This window comes from Podarcis erhardii, assembly GCF_964252035.2.
Source record: "Podarcis erhardii genome assembly, chromosome: 4".
Lineage (NCBI taxonomy): Eukaryota > Metazoa > Chordata > Lepidosauria > Squamata > Lacertidae > Podarcis > Podarcis erhardii.
The window spans coordinates 79,879,544-79,897,929 of record NC_138508.1 but is presented as its reverse complement, the minus strand read 5'-3'; the positions used below and the strand labels follow the sequence as shown (position 1 = coordinate 79,897,929).

The window sequence follows — 18,386 nt, the reverse complement described above, 5'->3', positions numbered from 1 at the left end:
CCAGGAATTATGAAGAATACAGAGCAAGACTTCACTGGTAGCAAACTGTTCTTTTCTACCCTTTATCTGAATTGGCAGGGGCCCTTTTTTCATAGAGAGTATGCTTTGTTTTCAAAGGGTGTTGACTGTTCCAGAGCAGAGGTGGGCAGGATTGCAAGATTTCTCCTTGGTTTCTTTTTTAACTGAAAGCCAGACTCTGCTGCCAAAAAGATACACACTTATGAATTTTAAGTATTCTGAGCCAGGAATCAAGTTTCTGAAAATCAGAACTGAACACAGCTCACAGTCCTTACAAACAAAAATATGCTCCCGGTTTACTACCACCCCACTTTCAAGGAGAAGAGACATTTTGCTGGTGCTATTGTTAAACAATTGAGAAGTCCTTGCCCATCTACTACAGATTATCCAAAGATCTGCCCAGAGATCCAGTTGCCCAGGGGCAGGCATGCTTATTTCTGCTCTCTTATTTCTGAGATTCTTATCCAGCAGCACCAGCTAACAAGGAACCCAGAGTTCAATAGGAGGTTTACATTGTTATGTTAAAACCTAATGGAATCATTAAAAAAACGCTAGTCATTCACTAGTCAAAGCATGACAGGAAACTCTTCCCCTTCACTAACACTTTTGACATTTGCTCAGGGATTTTTTTTAACAGTTCCGTACAAAAATGCAATTTTACACAGCAAGTTATTCGTTACCAGATCTACATTAATCACTATTATCATTACACCATTCTGTTTCAAAAAGTTGAGTTCCTTTTTTGAAAAGCAACACGAAATCTTCTACTGACCTGCACTTTTATAAAATCAATATTTTAAAAGGAGCTCAACTTTTGGAAACTAACCAGTGTCATTAATGTTTAAGATTTTTCTTTGGTTACTTTCCCTTCGTAAGGTCATATAAAGTGGTTCTACTGCATTCTTTTGTTGCAAAGCATTTCAATAATAATAAGTTGAAATCTATGGGGGGTGGGGAGTAAATCAAGATCTGACAAGTCTCACATCACAACTTTTTTTTAAAAATGAAAAGAAAAACCCAATAGAACAGCCCAGGACTCCTATAAGGCAATGGGGTTCTCTTTGAATGCAAGTGTGCTGGAAACTAAAACTTATTTTTAAGATGTAATCTGGAGATTGGTTAGTTCTGGGGGAAATTAAGTAGTGATCAAAAATATTGGGGAAGGAGAATTATTGACACTTCTTACAGTCACTCTTTGTGCTACTACAGCATTTAAGATAGTAAGTCAAACTGAGAAATGAAGTAAATGGAAAACAGCTGCTTCCTCTCAACTCCTCCTAGATTATCCTGGCAACTCTGGACTATTTCCAATTGGGCACATTTTATAATTAGCGTTATTACAATTCCACCACCCTGCATTCTGTTTCTGCAACTGATTCTGTCAGGCGTCAGCGTTAAACTCAAAAGACACCCAGAGCTGTCTCAAGTTAACCATTAATTTCCTCACCACCACTCACCTCAGCTTCTGCTCAGGTAACCCTTGAAGACCCAGGCTATCTGGACGGTCCCGTCGCCTCCTGTACAGACCTGAATGCGATAATTCTTTCAGCTGTAACGCAGTCATTTTTGCTCTACCCACAACAGTTGCTCCCCCCCCCCACAGAACACACAAGAGCTCCTGTTGAACAGCACAACTGCCAAGATGCTCGGAGGGAAGACGTCTCTCACAGAGAGACTGCACACCTGCGCTGATCTGAATTGCAAGTCTCTCTCCTCACAGGCAGTTTGCTGCTCTGCTTCCTGTTTCAGATAGGTACACACCCTCCAGAACGGAGGGCACTGTGTTTCCTTTAGCGAGTTAAGCCTCCTACCTAAGGGATGCTTCTGTGAGAAGCTAGGGCTTCAGCTGTTTCTGCGCCCAGAAGCAAATGGAACCACTCACTGTGCAACAAAACTGCCACAAACAACAAGAAGAAACCTCTTCCTGCCAGTTTAAAGAAGCTGAAAATCTTCAGCTAAGGACCAACTAAACGGTTACACCACCATGAAAGAAAAACCTATTAGCACTTCGTTGATGAGGGAAGAAAGGCCTGTGGCTTTCTACCTAAGAATTAATTCGGTGTTTAAGGTGGTTTTATATATATATCTTAAAAATGAAAAGTAGTGGAAGACAGTAAGACAGGAAAAATACACGAAAGTTTCCCTTAACTTTGAAACACAATGCTGTAGGAGGACTTAAGTTCAAGAGCAAAAATAGAAAAGTCCAAAATTGTGAGTATTTTTCTGTCCAGGTTGCAAGCACCAAAGGTTACGTCATTCATCATTCATCGCCCTTCCAATGTGCTTTGGGACAAGGTCCACTGGAAACTAGGGAAACAAGGAGGGTATATAAAAGGCTTTCCTGCAAAAGAGGAAGCTGGCAAACCGGAGATTTCTAAGTCATGCATGCCTCATTTAACCTTGTGATAAAAGCCTAGTGTGATTTGCATTAGGCATAATAAAATGATTCGCATTATAACCGAAAAAACGATCACATATCATACCACCCACAGGAATTAAAACAACAAAATGAACACATATATAACACAAAGAAAATGTGTCTGTGATGGTTGATCTTTTACATTTATGTTGACCGGAGGTTTTTGTTTAAAAGCATCTTAGTTGAGAGCCGGTGAGATGTCGTGGGAAGGCTGTTGGACTAGGACCTGGGAGACCAGAGTTCAAGACCCCACTCGGCCATGAAGCTCAATTGGGTGATCTTGTAACCACCTTGAGCTCCAAGGAGATAACTGTACTAAATGATAATAAGACAACTGTATCTGTAATGCTCATATGCTTTGTGAAGAACATCCCATTAAGAATAGCATTAAGAACAGAACAGTAGTCCTGTGGGATTGAAGCAAAGTTCTGTCTAATTCGGGATCAGGTTTCCTTCCAGTGGCCAGCTAGCTGTTTCTAGGAAGCCCACGGACAAGGCACAACAGCAACCGCTCCCTCCACTTTTTCACATGAACAGAAGAGTCTGCTGGAACTGGTCACTGGCCCATCTAGTCCTGTTCTCACAGTAGCCAACCAAGATGCCTAGGGGAAATGAATGAGCAGAATCAAGACACAAGAGCATTCTCCCCTCTTGCAGTTTCCAGCAGTGGGTGCTGAGACGTAGTACTGCCTCCCACCACAGAGGCAGAGCGTAGCCACCATAACTACTAGTAGCCATCACCAATAGCTACCCAACTGGTACGCAAGAGATACACTGTGGCTGAAAATGGAGGTTCAATTCAGCAATCCAGGTTAAGGGGAATTGATCCAGAATAATTCCAACTATGCCTATTTAGAAATCCTACTGAATTAAATAAGAGTAAATCCCAGGTAAGGGACACGGGTGGCACTGTGGGTTAAATCACAGAGCCTAGGGCTTGCCAATCAGAAGGTCGGCAGTGTTTGAATCCCAGCGACGGGGTGAGCTCCCGTTGCTCGGTCCCTGCTCCTGCCAACCTAGCAGTTCAAAAGCACATCAAAGTGCAAGTAGATAAACAGGTACTGCTCCGGCGGGAAGGTAAACAGTGTTTCCGTGTGCTGCTCTGGTTCGCCAGAAGCGGCTTAGTCATGCTGGCCACATGTCCCGGAAGCTGTACGCCGGCTCCCTCAGCCAATAAAGTGAGATGAGCGCTGCAACCCCAGAGTCGTCTGCGACTGGACCTAATAGTCAGGGGTCCCTTTACCTTTACCTAAATCCCAGGTAAGTGGGGCTATGATTGCAGCCTTATTCTTGGTAAATGCTTGCATGATGGGAGTTTCCCCACTCTCCTCCCCCATGTTGCATTGTACAAGCAGAAATCTTTAAGCTCATGGAAGATTGAATGCAACCCCATGATATAAACATGTGCTTAAGAATTATATTTTATACAATTTGCAAATAGATGAGGTACGATCCTTTTGTTGGATCCTTTCATTACGGAGGTCAGGTTCACAGCTACCCGGAGTGCATCACTGCTGGTCTCTACTGTCTTTGTTAAACAGAAGGCCTTGTATGCTTGCCCAAAGGTGGAACATACCAGCCTGCACTATAACCAGCAACCAAGACACTATGCATTGTTAAGGCCCCTTCAAACCACCCAACCCTTCCCCCTTTCTCAGTTTCCAGTAAGTAGGTTATGTCTTCTTGGACCCAGCCATGAAGAATCCGCTTCTGCTAAGAACATTGCATGTGATGGGGCTGATTCGCTGAACATGCGGAGAGGTGCTTGTTCTGCATCCAGTTGCTGTGTGCTGACAAACCCACGTATTGCCCAAGCATGGCTCCCACTGTGCTTGAGGAACCAATTTTCTACACAGTGTGTCCTTGCACATCTGCTTGGAAGGGGCAGGATTATGTTCACACCCACTTTAAGAAGTAGAGACAAATTCCAAATCAGCCCTCACTTAGAATGCACATCTGGAGACTAAGAAATTTGGGGTGGTGGTGGTGGTGGGGCGAGAGGAAGATCCTGATATTTGCCTAAACATGCAACATTCCATTTTTCAAGTGGGAGAGCTTCAGCTAACTCTCTCAACATGCAGCAGGTGAAAAATAAGTAAGCAACAGCTTCCTAAAATCTTTCATTAGCGGTCTTTAAGAGGCAATTAGTACTCTCTTGCAGTTAACAATTCATGTGGCAGGGCTGTTGGGTTTTGTTTTGTTCTTAAAGAAATCAGCAGGAGTAACTCTTACAAGAACATAATCGGTACACATGTCAGCATTGTCATTTCTGTCAAAGGAAAAAAGTGAACGCACAGGAGATATCTATTAAAGAGAAAACTAGGGCAACATTTGAAAGTTGTGGGTGTAACAGGAGAAATAGAGAGGTTTTGCTCAAATAGAGTCGTTTGTGGTTCATGTTTGCTATTTAAAACTAATAAGGCAAAATCCAAACAAGAGAAATGCTACCACACACCCTTTCTGTTGCAAATGAGAGCGTATTTTGCTAGCTCCAAAGTACATGATGTGAGCCTACAGCTTGTTTGCATGAATGGCTGCCAAATGGAGGTCAGCAGATGTTTGTGTAGCCATATCTGCCCCAATCTAGCACGGCTTCTTCCAAGGTCAAAATCCTGGTTGCAATGCACTTGTAGAAGAATTCACAAACAGATCCAGGCATGAACTTCTTTGAAGCCTAATCTCCTGATGACAATCAACATGGCACAATCTCATTTTGCCATAACACCACACATTTTGTACGGTTTCTGAAGCCATTCCACCAATTCAGCCATCTTTTCAGTGGCTTTATTTTAACAACTAAATTTACGAAGTCTTAAATGGAACTGGGAAAGGATTTCCCAATCAGAGATAAGTGAAATGCTAGTAGCTTTTCTTGCGGGGGCGGGGAATCTATTCTGTGTACGTTTCTCTCCCTCTCTCTCACACACACACTCACAGACTTAGGGTGCAATCCTATACTCTTCTGATAGTATGCCTCAGTGAAATCCACTGGACTTACTCCTGAGTATAGATGTATAGTATCGCACCATCAGTAGCAGTAATATTGCTGAGGTACAAGCATCTTGGGTTCCCACCCCACAAATTCAATATGCAGTAATGGCCTCTCACCCTTTTTTGAACACCCTCCCTTGTGGAGTGTTCCCTCAGCCTCCTCTCCTCTTCTTTCCACTCCCCATGGGGGTCCTCTGGGCAGTTGCTGCTTCCGCCCCTGATCTCTGAGCTGCACACCACCCTCGCCCCAAAGAGAGGTGCTCCCCAGAGGCACCATTGGCCTGTGGAGCTTATAGCCAGGGATGCTGTGACGAACAGCTGTGGAAGCCTTCAGGAAGCAGAGACGCAGGAGGGCATCAGAGGAGGGAGGGAAGGAGAGGGACAGAGGCCAGTGTTGTACACCTGACCATCACTCAAGGCGTCCCAGGGTGCCATAGCACACTGGTGGAAAGCCACTGCCTTAGCCTGCTGCCTCCTCAGGCCCCAGCCAATTTCTTTTCTAGGCCCCTGCTCTTTGATTTGTCTTCTCACAGGCTCTTCTCTTCTATAGCATCTCAATAGCAGCCAGAAAACCATAAGACTGTCTCTCACCTGTGGGGCAGGTCAGCTAGTCACAGGCAGAAGTTACAACTGATGGGAGATTAATTTATCATACAGCAAGATTGGTTTGGAAAACTAAAACAATGAAATAATGTAGGCCAGAAATGCACACTTGAGGAGCCGGCAGGGGGAGAGGGAGCACAACTCTTTACGGAAGATTTAGTTACTTCCAAGGTAGGTTTTGCAATATGTTCTTCAATTTAGAACCCTGGAATAAATAGGTTGCTCTTTACGTCTAAATTCTGCAGCTTTGTAATTCTCTACAAAAGGTTTTCTTCTCCTTTCCTGTAACACCTAACTGTAGGTGAATAAGCCTCTTAACCCTCGGTTTGTTTATATAAACTAGGGACCTGAGGCTATTTAGTCAGGGTTGTTCTCCTGAGCCAACAATCCTTGGAAACACAGACAGGAAATCTCATTATTTTTAAGCTCTCTTGCGCATAGTCTCAGCTAGTTCTTTGCTTGTGCCCACCTCTGCATATCCAGAAGATGATGATTGTGCTATTGTTTAAATGGCCATTTATTCTGAAATGATAGAGAAATGATCCATAGCCGCTTAATTACATAGGGGGAGATTTGCTGACTTTCATTTCACTTCAGCCTGGGGATTCACCACCTCTTAAGTGTGTAAACAAGTCAGAGACTGAAGTGAGGGTGTTATTATAAAAATTACTAGTTGTGTAAATGAGCATTTCGTACAAACCATCTTTAGCAACTTGTAGTAGTTCAGCTACCTTATTTTGTTTATAGAAGTATATACCACCCTCTTGCAAAACATCAGGGCAACGCACAGCAACAAAAAACATTTAAAAGCAATATGAAACAATCACTAAAACGACTGGCCACTTTGTCAAGCAGTTTCAAAATAAACATGATGAACAGATCAAGATTCCTTCGCCCTGGATGAAAATCGTCAACGCTTGCTCCATTTGTGAGAAATTCTGGGTATCAGGCAACACTTACACGGCAGTAATATTTAACTTGTCTTTTCCCTAGTCAGCTTTCAGTGAACTTCCACCTAGTGCCTGAAATGTATAGATGGACATGGATACCACACTACCCACGTCTGCGCATTTCAATCACTACACAGAAGTATAGCTAGAACTTTTCAGAGCCAGCCCAAATGTTTTTTTACAGCCAGCCTGGTGTGTACAGGATGCAACAGCTGGCAAGTTTAGCATCCAGGTGAGAAGGGCAATGTTCAACAGAAGGAAATATAATCCAGAACAGACTGCTTTCCTTGGCTTCAGGGAAAGACTTGCTAGCTTAGCGTCAACTACCAAATCTGATGTGAAAGCAGCTGGGTTCTTGTTATGAGACACTGGGACACGACCAGAAACACTGGCTTAGCCAGCATTCATAATGCACTAGCACCTTTGCTAAACATAATGCCCCCCATCTGTCACCATCTTAGAAATTTCTCCAGGTGACCAAAACACTTGTCCTTCTGCTTTTGGGGTGACTCATGTATGGGGACTAAGTAGAATCTCCATGGACAACACCCAGTTACTTTCTTGACATCCAAGCAGAAAGAGGCTCTTCAAGCTGGAATAAATAAAAAGGTGACTTTTCAAACTACCATTCACTTTTCCTAAGCATTCAAATTGTATGTTTAAGTAGCTAGAATCTGTTGTGGGGCTAAGCAAAAGCTTCTGAGCATCCAGTGACAAAGCCATTCAACAAAAGTGAAGACTCACTTTGGGGATCTTAAACATAATTCTTGTAAACAAAAGCAAAGTGAAAATGGTAGTCTGTGCATCATGTGCTCTCCCCTTTTGATACAAAATGTTCCTGTAGTTAAAACAGAATCTTGATTCCCCTCCGCCTTTTAAGTCACTCTGTCTCAACTATGATACTACCTACTCCATCACCAAAAAGAGAACAAGTCAAGTCCAAGGAATTTCCTTCCTGTACACAAAATTATGGTTCAAATTGGGTCTGTTTCTGGCCAAACTAGAAGGCTTCCTAATAATATTTCCCTAACCTCAGAGTATAGGGACGTGGGTGGCGCTGTGGGTTGTGCTTACAACAGGGTTAAAAACCACACAACCAAGGGGTTCGAATCCCCGTGACGGGGTGAACTCCCGTTGCTCGGTCCCTGCTCCTGCCCACCTAGCAGTTTGAAAGCACGTCAAAGTGCAAGTAGATAAACAGGTACTGCTCCGACGGGAAGGTAAACGGCGTTTCCGTGCGCTGCTCTGGTTCCCCAGAAGCGGCTTAGTCATGCTGGCCACATGACCCGGAAGCTGTACGCCGGCTCCCTGGGCCAGTAAAGAAAGGTGAGCTCCACAACCTCAGAGTCGTCCGCAACTGGACCTAAAGGTCAGGGCTACCTTTACCTTTATCCTCAGAGTAATTTCTGCATCTCTTAAGCTGCAGAATGGAGTGACATGGAAAGAGTTGCTAGGCAGTTAATGAATTTAAGAAGGACATTCCTTTCAGCTTGTTTACCATGCAGGGAAGAGGTGGGAGCAAATACTCATTTGTTGTAACTAAGATCAAGAGATTTTACCTAGGTCTGTGCTAGAAAACAGAGTTACTTCTCTCCCTCTGCAAGGCAAAACAAACAAACAAAACAAAGCACAAAAATTGTACCACTTGGCTGTGCCCAAGGAAATAGTGATTCAGCAAACAAATTAGCCTAGCACACATAGTCAGTGTAGGCTACTTCCCTATTTATAGAAAACACTGTATGATCACACGTCAGCATATAATTTTAATAAAAGGCACCGGCAGGATGCAGTGGTCAGTAAATATTTTTTTTTACCACAAAGCTAGGAAAGCAGGTAGGAGGGGAAAAAGGGAAGAAAACTCCCAGTGCTTGAATGAAGATTTATTTCAGGCCTGACACATTTTAGAACAATCCCTCTATGGGGGGGGGGTTACTATAAAAATACAAATAATACATATGTAAACAAGAAATTGCAGTAGCGAAATAGGTTCTCATTGACTCATACTGGATGAATCTGAAACAGAATTGTCAAATTACTTAAAAGAATCCCTCCTCCCCCCCCCCCCGCCCACAAAAAACCCAACAACTTAGAATACATTTTACAAAAGCAAGGCAAGTACAAGCAGAAGCATGTGAGAAGTAGAATGGCAACAGCACCCTCCTGGCAGTACCATGTTTGAGATTGGAGGAGGAACAGGTTGGCAGTAGCATCCTGATGAGCTGCAGCCACCAACCCAGGGCTCCCCCAGCTTCACCCCACCACCACTGAAGTGCCACTGCCACTCTGTCCTCCTCTTGTGCCACACCTGGCAAGGATTACATCTCCAAGTGGCCTACTGGAAAGACCAGTTGACACAGACCTTAGTCCACCTTCTCTCCTCTTGTTACCTTGGGTAAAGAACTCAGGAGCCCAGAGGCCTCTAATAACTTCCATCTATTGTCCGATCTCCCATTTGACCCAAATTAAATCACCATTGGGAAGGGCTCAGATATGTCCAATGTGGTGGGTATGGGAAGGAAGAAATGTGTCTCGTTGAAATTATTTTACGGTGGTACCTTGGGTTACAGACACTTCAGGTTACACAGTCTGCTAACCCAGAAATAGTACCTCGGGTTAAGAACTTTGCTTCAGGATGAGAACAGAAATTGCACGGCAGCAGTGCAGTGGCAGCAGGAGGCCCCATTAGCTAAAGTGGTGCTTCAGGTTAAGAACAGTTTCAGGTTAAGAATGGACCTCCAGAACGAATTAAGTTCTTAACCCGAGGTACCACTGTACTACCATTAGCCAAATCTCTAGAGATGACAGCATTGGTGTGTGGCAAAACAAACAAAAACAAAACAATACAAAACAAAACAAAAAAACACCCAGGGTAAAAACAGTAACTACAGAATACCTTGTTATAGTTTTCATTGTACAGTCGTACTTCAGAAGTCAAATGGAATCCGTTCTGGAAGTCCATTCAACTTCCAAAGCATTCAACCTACAAATCGCAGCTTCCGATTGGCTGCAGGAAGCTCCTGCAGCCAATTGGAAGCTGCAGAAGGCCCGTCAGATGTTCAGCTTCCAAAAAAACATTTGAAAACTGAAACAGTCACTTCCGGTTTTCAAGCGTTTGGGAGCCAAGACGTCTGAGATCCAGGGTGTTTGACAACCAAGGTACAACTGTATGCTCCAGCGTAGCCTAATCTGAAAGACCCAACCTTTTGTCCTTATCTGGCTCTCATATTCAGGACAGTTAGAGAATACACACTAGAGATATATTTCCACCCTTGCACGTCAACTGTTGTATTAGGACACCATCCTGGCTGTAAACAGGGACTTTCCCTCCAGGTAGACCGCTTAATAATAATTATAGACCGCTTAATAATAAAACTCTCCAAGCAGCATAGACCATATCATTATTAATTTTTTAAAAAGCAAAAATACACAGAATGGTCCAAACACAAGTACAGTGGTACCTTGGGTTACATACGCTTCAGGTTACATACACTTCAGGTTACATACTCCGCTAACCCAGAAACAGTGCTTCAGGATGAGAACAGAAATCGTGCTCTGGCGGCGCGGCAGCAGCAGGAAGGCCCCATTAGCTAAAGTGGTGCTTCAGGTTAAGAACAGTTTCAGGTTAAGAACGGACCTCCAGAACGAATTAAGTACTTAGCCTGAGATACCACTGTATAGATAAGGTAATTTATTAATAAAACACAACAACAAAATCAGCAAAAGGCTTTAAAACAAAGATTAACTAAATTTGGTTTAGTTAATGAGATTTCTCATTTCAAGCTGCTGTATTTCTTCCTTACAGTTGTAGACTAACAGGCTACTTGCATGTTATACTCTAACATATGTTATAATGCCCTGGCATAGTGTCTATGGTTTTTTTTTATTTAACCCAGTCTCTTTTGGAAAGAGAAATATAGAGCAGGGCGTGGTGAGAGAGGGGAATTTAGAGCAGAGATGTCCGTAGGGTGTGGTGAAACTGAACCATTTCCCCACTCCAAATCACCCTCTCATATGACTTCCTCTCCCTTGTGTGGTTCAAAAACCCATGTTTGCCAAAAGACTACTGGAAATTCTACTTCCCTTATAGCAGTTAACACAAATTCTCCCATGTGACTTCTATGCTAGAGCTATAACTGAATAGGATTTTACCACTGCATAAAGCATGGGTAGGCAAACTAAGGCCCAGGGGCTGAATCCGGCCTAATTGCCTTCTAAATCCGGCCCGCGGATGGTCCGGGAATCAGCGTGTTTTTTACATGAGTAGAATGTGTCCTTTTATTTAAAATGCATCTCTAGGTTATTTGTGGGGCATAGAAATTCATTCATTCCCCCCCCCCAAAAAAAATATAGTCCGCCCCCCCAAAGGTCTGAGGGACAGTGGATCAGCCCCCTGCTGAAAAGCTTTGCTGACCCCTGGCATAAAGGCTGCACACAGATGCAGACACCAGCCCATCCAGGTTTAGTGTTTTTTTTTACTTGCAATAAAAGCTCATACTGTTACCTATCAGGCAATCAGTTTTGCAACATCTCCCTCTACTGATAGACTGCCTAATGTGCTGTCTTTCTATGTCAACGCTGTATATACTATATCCTCTGGTTATTCAACACACAATCCGATTTGCTTCCTTTCTTATTCTCACCAGCCTGTATAAAACCTTGCATGTTGGTCATCTTTGAATAAAGGTTTATTTCATGTGTATATTTAGGAACTGGCCAGCAGAGGCCTTCCCTATTTCAACTGCTCTTTTTATAAAGATAAATTTGTTTAGTATTAGACAACCTTAATTTTAACTTTGACAGGTTGAGGGAGGTAGGAATACAGACTAAGAGATTAAGAGATTCACGTGGGATGCGGGTGGCGCTGTGGGTTAAACCACAGACTTGCCGATCAGAAGGTCAGCCGTTCGAATCCCTGTGACGGAGTGAGCTCCTGTTGCTTGGCCCCTGCTCCTGCCAACCTGGCAGTTCGAAAGCACGTCAGAGTGCAAGTAGATAAATAGGTACCGCTCCGGCAGGAAGGTAAACGGCGTTTCCGTGCACTGCTCTAGTTTGCCAGAAGCGGCTTAATCATGCTGGCCACATGACCCGGAAGCTGTACGCCAGCTCCCTCGGACAATAAAGCGAGATGAGCGCCACAACCCCAGAGTCGGCCACGACTGGACCTAATGGTCAGGGGTCCCTTTACCTTTACGAGATTCACTCGTTCACAGAACTACTATTTCTGCATACCAGGGAATGAGGGAAGATGTAAGCTTGCCATTTCCCTCCTCTCATTAAAACTTGCTGACTTTCTTTCTGGTATAGATCTGCATGCGAGCCCTACCAGGGACAGATAAGATACATTTATAAATTAATAGCTATCTATAAGATATCTTACCCACTTTAAGGTCCCAGGAAGGGTGGCAGCAATATAACCAGACCATTTTTATTGCACTTAGTGCAATTTTATGTAAAGTACACACCTCCTTGCTGTATTTTTTTTTTTAAATGAAAGTAGTTTATAAATATTTGCATAAACAAGAAAAAGAGTTTATATATAATTATAAAAAAACAAGTTTAACATATACAAGCAAGAACAACACAGTAGAGATTAAACAATTAATCTCCCATCCCATCATCCCTGACCATTGGGCATGCTGGCTGGGGCTGCTGGGGGGAGTTGCAGTCCCGCCACATTTTCTAGGTGGCCACAGGTTCTCATCCCTGATCCAAAATGCTCCTGCACTAACAAAGGGAGACTTTTCACATTGTTCTAATGATTTAAGTTTGCAGTACGGAGGGGCAGAGAGGCTGCTTTGTTGGTCTACGTTTACTCATCTCCCCAAGAGTAAATTTGAGGGAAAGACTGGTCTATTTTGTTTCATGTAAACAACATTTTCTATCCCTTTGAAGTAAGTAGAGGGTGAAATGGGGAGCGATTCTTCCTAGGACAGATGAGAGGGCTGGGAAGGTTATAGCAGGAAAATCAAAAGGAGCCTCAGCTGTAAAGCAAAGTAGAGGGCAGCAGTGGAGGAGCTCTTGGAAACCCAAAATTGTCTGTTTGGTAGGGCTCTGTTCCTTACTAATCAACTTAGGACAAGACCTAAGACAAGTTTTATAAAATATTCACAAGCAAGGACAACACCATTCTTGCAAAAACGTAGACGTGTGGTTTGTTTGAAAAAGTCATTGTAAGCAACAACTGCCTAGCAAAAAAGGATTAAAACGGTAACACAGAGGCAAGGGTGGAAGAAAGCTATTTTCAACAGCATGGAAAAGCCAAACTGGTTTAATTTATGCCCTTTTGCAATTGCTCCGGGAAAGGACTTTCTTCCGCTTCACAAGTTGCTGCCCATGAGAATTTATCTTAGTGGCAAGTCTCTACTATCCTGAATCTGCTGTGTCCTCAAAGTCACAAGGAAATTACACTAAACTTACACTAAAAATTCCACCAAAGATACAGTGACTTAAACACACATAACTGTGGGCACAAGATTACTTCAAGCAGTACGAGAGAAAACCCAAAACTGGCTTCCTAGAAGAAACAACCCACGCTGCTGAAATAATCATGCAAAAATGGCATGACTCAGAGCCCTAGAGTGGACAATGACTCAGATGCCCAGGGTAGGTAGCACATCCCCAATGCCTGGAGTAGTTTTGAATATTTTTTTTAAAAAATAATAGTTTAAAAAACTTCAGAAGTACATGGGGGAGAAAAGCATGTGTCCATATATCTGCACATGGAGCCCTTAAAAAAAAAGAACTACACCAAAAAGCAGTGCATAGATACTTCTCCAATTCCCGCTCTGTGAAAAACAGCCAGTTTTAGTTTTCTTTATTATTGAATCTGAATAAACTTGTGCGGGACTAGAAAGGGCTGTACAGTGGTACCTCAGGTTACAGACGCTTCAGGTTACAGACTCTGCTAACCCAGAAATAGTACCTCAGGTTAAGAACTTTACCTCAGGATGAGAACAGAAATCACGTGGAGGCAGCGGGAGGCCCCATTAGCTAAAGTGGTACCTCAGGTTAAGAACAGACCTCCAGAACGAATTAAGTTCTTAACCTGAGGTACCACTGTACACAGAACTTAATGCTACCCTAACAGCATCCTCTGCTCCTCCACCTCCCAATTGCATTTTTAGTTATCAACACTGAATGGCTGAATGGAAGCCAATGGCCAGAATGTTATGGAAGGGGATGTAAATACTATTGCTCTTCAGAAGTAATGGCCTGTGGGCAGCCCAAGTAATCCCAACCCCCCAAGTTATCCTGCAAACTGAATAATATTTCTAAGCGACACAAGATCCAACAAAAGCAGTTGAACAGCTCCCTTTCTAGTCCCCAAAGGGCTTAACGGCAGCAAGTCTCTCAAATGGGACATTATTCAACTCGTCTCACTTCTCTCTAGAACTGTGTGCCTGTATAGCCGCATTAACGGTTATTTCTGAAATTAATAAACGACACGCCAGCCATGCAAACTGAAAGAAGATTTAACTTACAAGTACAGAGTTTGCAAGCAAACTGATGGCACCCCTGAATGAAAAGAAATAAATAAAATGCGACAATACTCACGCTGTCGCTCTGCCAGTAGCACAAGACCTGTTGAATGGACCAATGCCACATATAGTTTTGTGCCGAATATTCTGTGTTCCACAGCTTCTCTGTGGTCATTACTGGCAGTGGTGATAAAAGGCAGCATGACTTGACAAACCACTTCCTATTATTTTTTTAACGTGGATATGCATTGAAAGCTTCTTTACTTAAAAGAAAGATGCAAAATACGTCTATTGTAGTATTGGAAACGTTTCAAACTTTAGTTTCAAACCCCATGTCCAGAGCAAAGGAAAGCCTCCTTCTCCATGAAAATGGGCCTTTTCTTTCTCTCTACACACAAAAAAACCCTCCTCCACCAACCAAAATTATATTTTAAAACACACCAAATGGAAATTGCAGAATGCACAAAAATGTCTTCATTTCCTACAAAAGTGACACAAAACTTTTGGTGCCAAAGCTATCCAATTATTAGAAGCGCTGGGAAAGGCAGCAATATTTTTTTTATCACAGGGTTTTATGGGCATTTCCTTCAACAACAACAACAACAATAATAATGTGGTACCTCGGGTTAAGTACTAAATTCGTTCCGGAGGTCCGTTCTCAACCTGAAACTGTTCTTACCCTAAAGCACCACTTTAGCTAATGGGGCCTCCTGCTGCCACCGCATCGCCAGAGCACAATTTCTGTTCTCATCCTGAAGCAAAGTTCTTAACCTGAGGTAATATTTCTGGGTTAGTGGAGTCTGTAACCTGAAATGTATGTAACCCGAGGTACCACTGTAATTTATTTATACCCCACCCATCTGGCTGGGTTTCCCCAGCCGTTCTGGGTGACTCCCAACAGAATATTAAAAACACGATAAAACATCAAACATTAAAATCTTTAAACAGGGCTGCCTTCAGATGTCTGCTAAATGTCAGATATTTGTTTATTTCCTTGACATCTGATGGGAGGACATTTCACAGAGCGGGTGCCACTACTGAGAAGGCCTTTTGCCTGGTTCCCTGTAACTTGGCTTCTCAAAGTGAGGGAACCGCCAGAAGGCCCTCGGCGCTGGACCTCAGTGTCTGGGCTGAACGATGAGGGTGGAAACGCTCTTTGGGTATACTGGGCCCAGGCCGTTTAGGGCTTTAAAGGTCCGTACCAACACTGTGAATTGTGCTCAGAAACGTTTGCCTCTTCGTATTCTTGCTTGGAGATCCACATCTTGAACATAATAACTTCATGTACAGCAGCCACCCTAAGTTCCTTGAAGGATAGATGTTGTTACGTAAAATGAACAGTAACAAAAGGTCCCCCTGGACCTGAAGTGGTGGAGGCTTCTGTAATATGGCAGAAGGAACCAAAGCCCCAAAGGCAGGGGGAGCCAAGGTCAGCTCCACTGAAGCCACATGTGACCCAGAAGCCCCAAACGTAGGTCTCGGTGGATGTTCTCATATCTTAAGTCCACTACATCTTTTGCACTGAAGGGGGCACATCTCTTTTGACTGTGCATTGCAGCTGAGTGAGGCAGCAATTATTTTTTAGCCTAGTCCACTCCTCAGAATATCCCATCAAGCCTAATTCTTGAGATTGACCAAGTGGAGGAAACCAATATCCACAAGGCTATTTTCTATCAGATATTTCATTATGAGAAGATCCCAAAGACAACTTTCTACAGGTGAGAGCTGGTGGTTATGCATCAAATATACAGTGGTACCTTGGGTTAAGTACTTAATTCGTTCTGGAGGTCTGTTCTTAACCTGAAACTGTTCTTAACCTGAAGCACCACTTTAGCTAATGGGGCCTCCTGCTACCGTTGCACCACCACTGCACGATTTCTGTTCTCATCCTGAAGCAAAGTTCTTAACCCAAGGTAATATTTCTGGGTTAGCGGAGTCTGTAACCTGAAGCGTATGTAACCTGAAGTGCATGTAACCCAAGGTACCACTGTAGTTTGATGGTGGTTTTGAAGGGATCCCTTGTAAGAATTATGACAATTCAGAAGGATCCATCAGTTTCTTCCCCTCTTATCTCCCTCTCCCCAGTGACTCTGTTTTCCTTCCTCTAGTCTCCCAGATCACCCCTCCATCCCTCCCTCCCTCCTTTTCTCCACTCTTGTTTATTCTGCTTTCTGTTCAGGTGCAGATATGAGTCTTGAAAACCACAGAGCTGAAAGAGGATATGGAAAAGAGCAACAGTCTTCCCACTTTCTCTTCCAGCTCTATGTTCTTTTGAAGGAGAGGGGGAGAGAGGGTAGCAACAGACATGATAAAGGCAGCAATGGCTGGGAAGCACTCAAGAGGTCTCTCACAAGCATCAGGGCAAGTCCCCACGGGCACTACTTGCAAGCATAGGACCTTGTTGGCAACACCAAAACACAACAATTATTGTGACACTCCTCTGTAGTCCTTCATAGATCATGCTTCTGCTGGATTTCACAGCAGAAATGTCATTCTTTTAATTTAAGATTATGAGGTGCTTTAAAGGGTTTGGGGTTTTTTTTAGGTGGAGGAAACAGGGAATGTGTTTATTTGTTAAGTTAGTTAAAAAGCTTGCTTTTTGAATTGCATTGCTCTTCTACCCTCAGAATAACAAAGTTAACTGAATATAAATTAAATAAGGACTTGAACAGTCCCTCAATGAAAACACTCAATACTTTTAAAATCTTTGGGCATGATGTAACTTTTTTTAAAAAAAATCATATAATCTTATTAGTTTTCATGGGATAATTAATTATATGCTTTTCACTTTTGATATCAGCAAGACTAAAAGCAGCCTTACTTTGGTTGCATTCCCCACACAATTCATAAGACGCAATTTTACAAACATGCTGCTTATTAAAAGCCTATTCCTTTAAAATACAAAGTTCTTTTGTGCCTAAATTTCATAAGCCAGCCCCATTCTAATTGTTTCAACAGAAGCAGGCAGGAAAGACAGGATGTTGCTTCACAATGACACTAAAAAATTTTGTGGTTTCAAGGAAAATGAAGATAAACTTACACTGCAATGCAACTATGGCACCAGTGCTGTTAAATTTTATTTATTACTAATTTTTACCCACCCTGTCTGGAGCAAGTTCAGCAAAGCTTCATAGGTGGCAGCCTTCAAGCCATTTGCTTTGGAGTCACCCTTAAAGCCAGTGGAATAATCGATAAGAAGTTCAAGGATTACAGTGCTGATTATGTAGACTAACAAAGTCAAGCTCTCTGAGACTGGTTTTGCAGTATGAGACAGGAAAGGGCAAATATTTAGCCTGGTAAGACAGTACAAAGTCCGGCTGCCTCAACTCTGCCTCAGAATATCTCTTTGCCAAAAATGCACGAATGAAGCAGCTCGCACAGGGCATATTGGCATTGCTATGTTGGCTTAAGGCAGGTGTGGGGAACTTTTCACCCTCCAGATGTTGATGAACTACGATTCCCCTCATCCACAGCCTGTCATGACCCCTGCATCCAGCAGGGATCTGGATACAGAATCGGAGGCTGCAAAGGAATTGGGTCTGGGCCAAGGAGAGGACTGTGGGGCCCAGGCCCACTGCGCATGCAGTGGTTGGACAAGAACTCCCCAAGTTTTCTCAATGGAGAGGCATTACCTTGGACACAGATGCATTAAACACCTGTGCTTGCTTTTGTTTAAGCTACTTGCTCACTCAAAAGATGCCAGAGGTCCAGCCTTGGGAGTTGTCCGCCCCCCACCACATGAGTTCCAGCATCAGACCAGAACACAGCATAGCCTGAAGCAGAACCCAAAGGAGAACTCTAGCAACTTGTGGTTTTCACCTCACCCTCTGCTGAAGAGACAAGCCACCACTCAACTGAAAAAGCAGCTTGTCTCTTCTGCAGCAGGGCCTCATGCAGCGAAATCAGCAGCAAACACAGGCTCTCACT

The 18,386-nt window shown here is 43.3% G+C and overlaps 1 protein-coding gene across 5 annotated transcripts in view; it reads right to left on the bottom strand.

Moving 5' to 3' along the window:
• LIMS1 (LIM zinc finger domain containing 1) overlaps positions 1-18,386 on the bottom strand; it is a 74,601-nt gene that overhangs the window by 34,369 nt on the left and 21,846 nt on the right. The window contains exon 1 of one of the 5 annotated variants that reach the window (XR_014155549.1): positions 14,536-14,661. The exons of 2 other annotated variants lie outside the window; for them this stretch is intronic. Coding sequence is in view for 1 of the 3 variants with exons in the window: in XM_081858143.1 (XP_081714269.1) it covers positions 1,476-1,582 (107 nt within the window). In the remaining 2 variants the exon portion in view is untranslated. Of the gene's footprint in view, positions 1-1,475; positions 1,697-14,535; positions 14,662-18,386 lie in introns of those variants that run through there. 2 more of the 5 variants (XR_014155550.1, XM_081858143.1) reach the window with 2 other exon arrangements.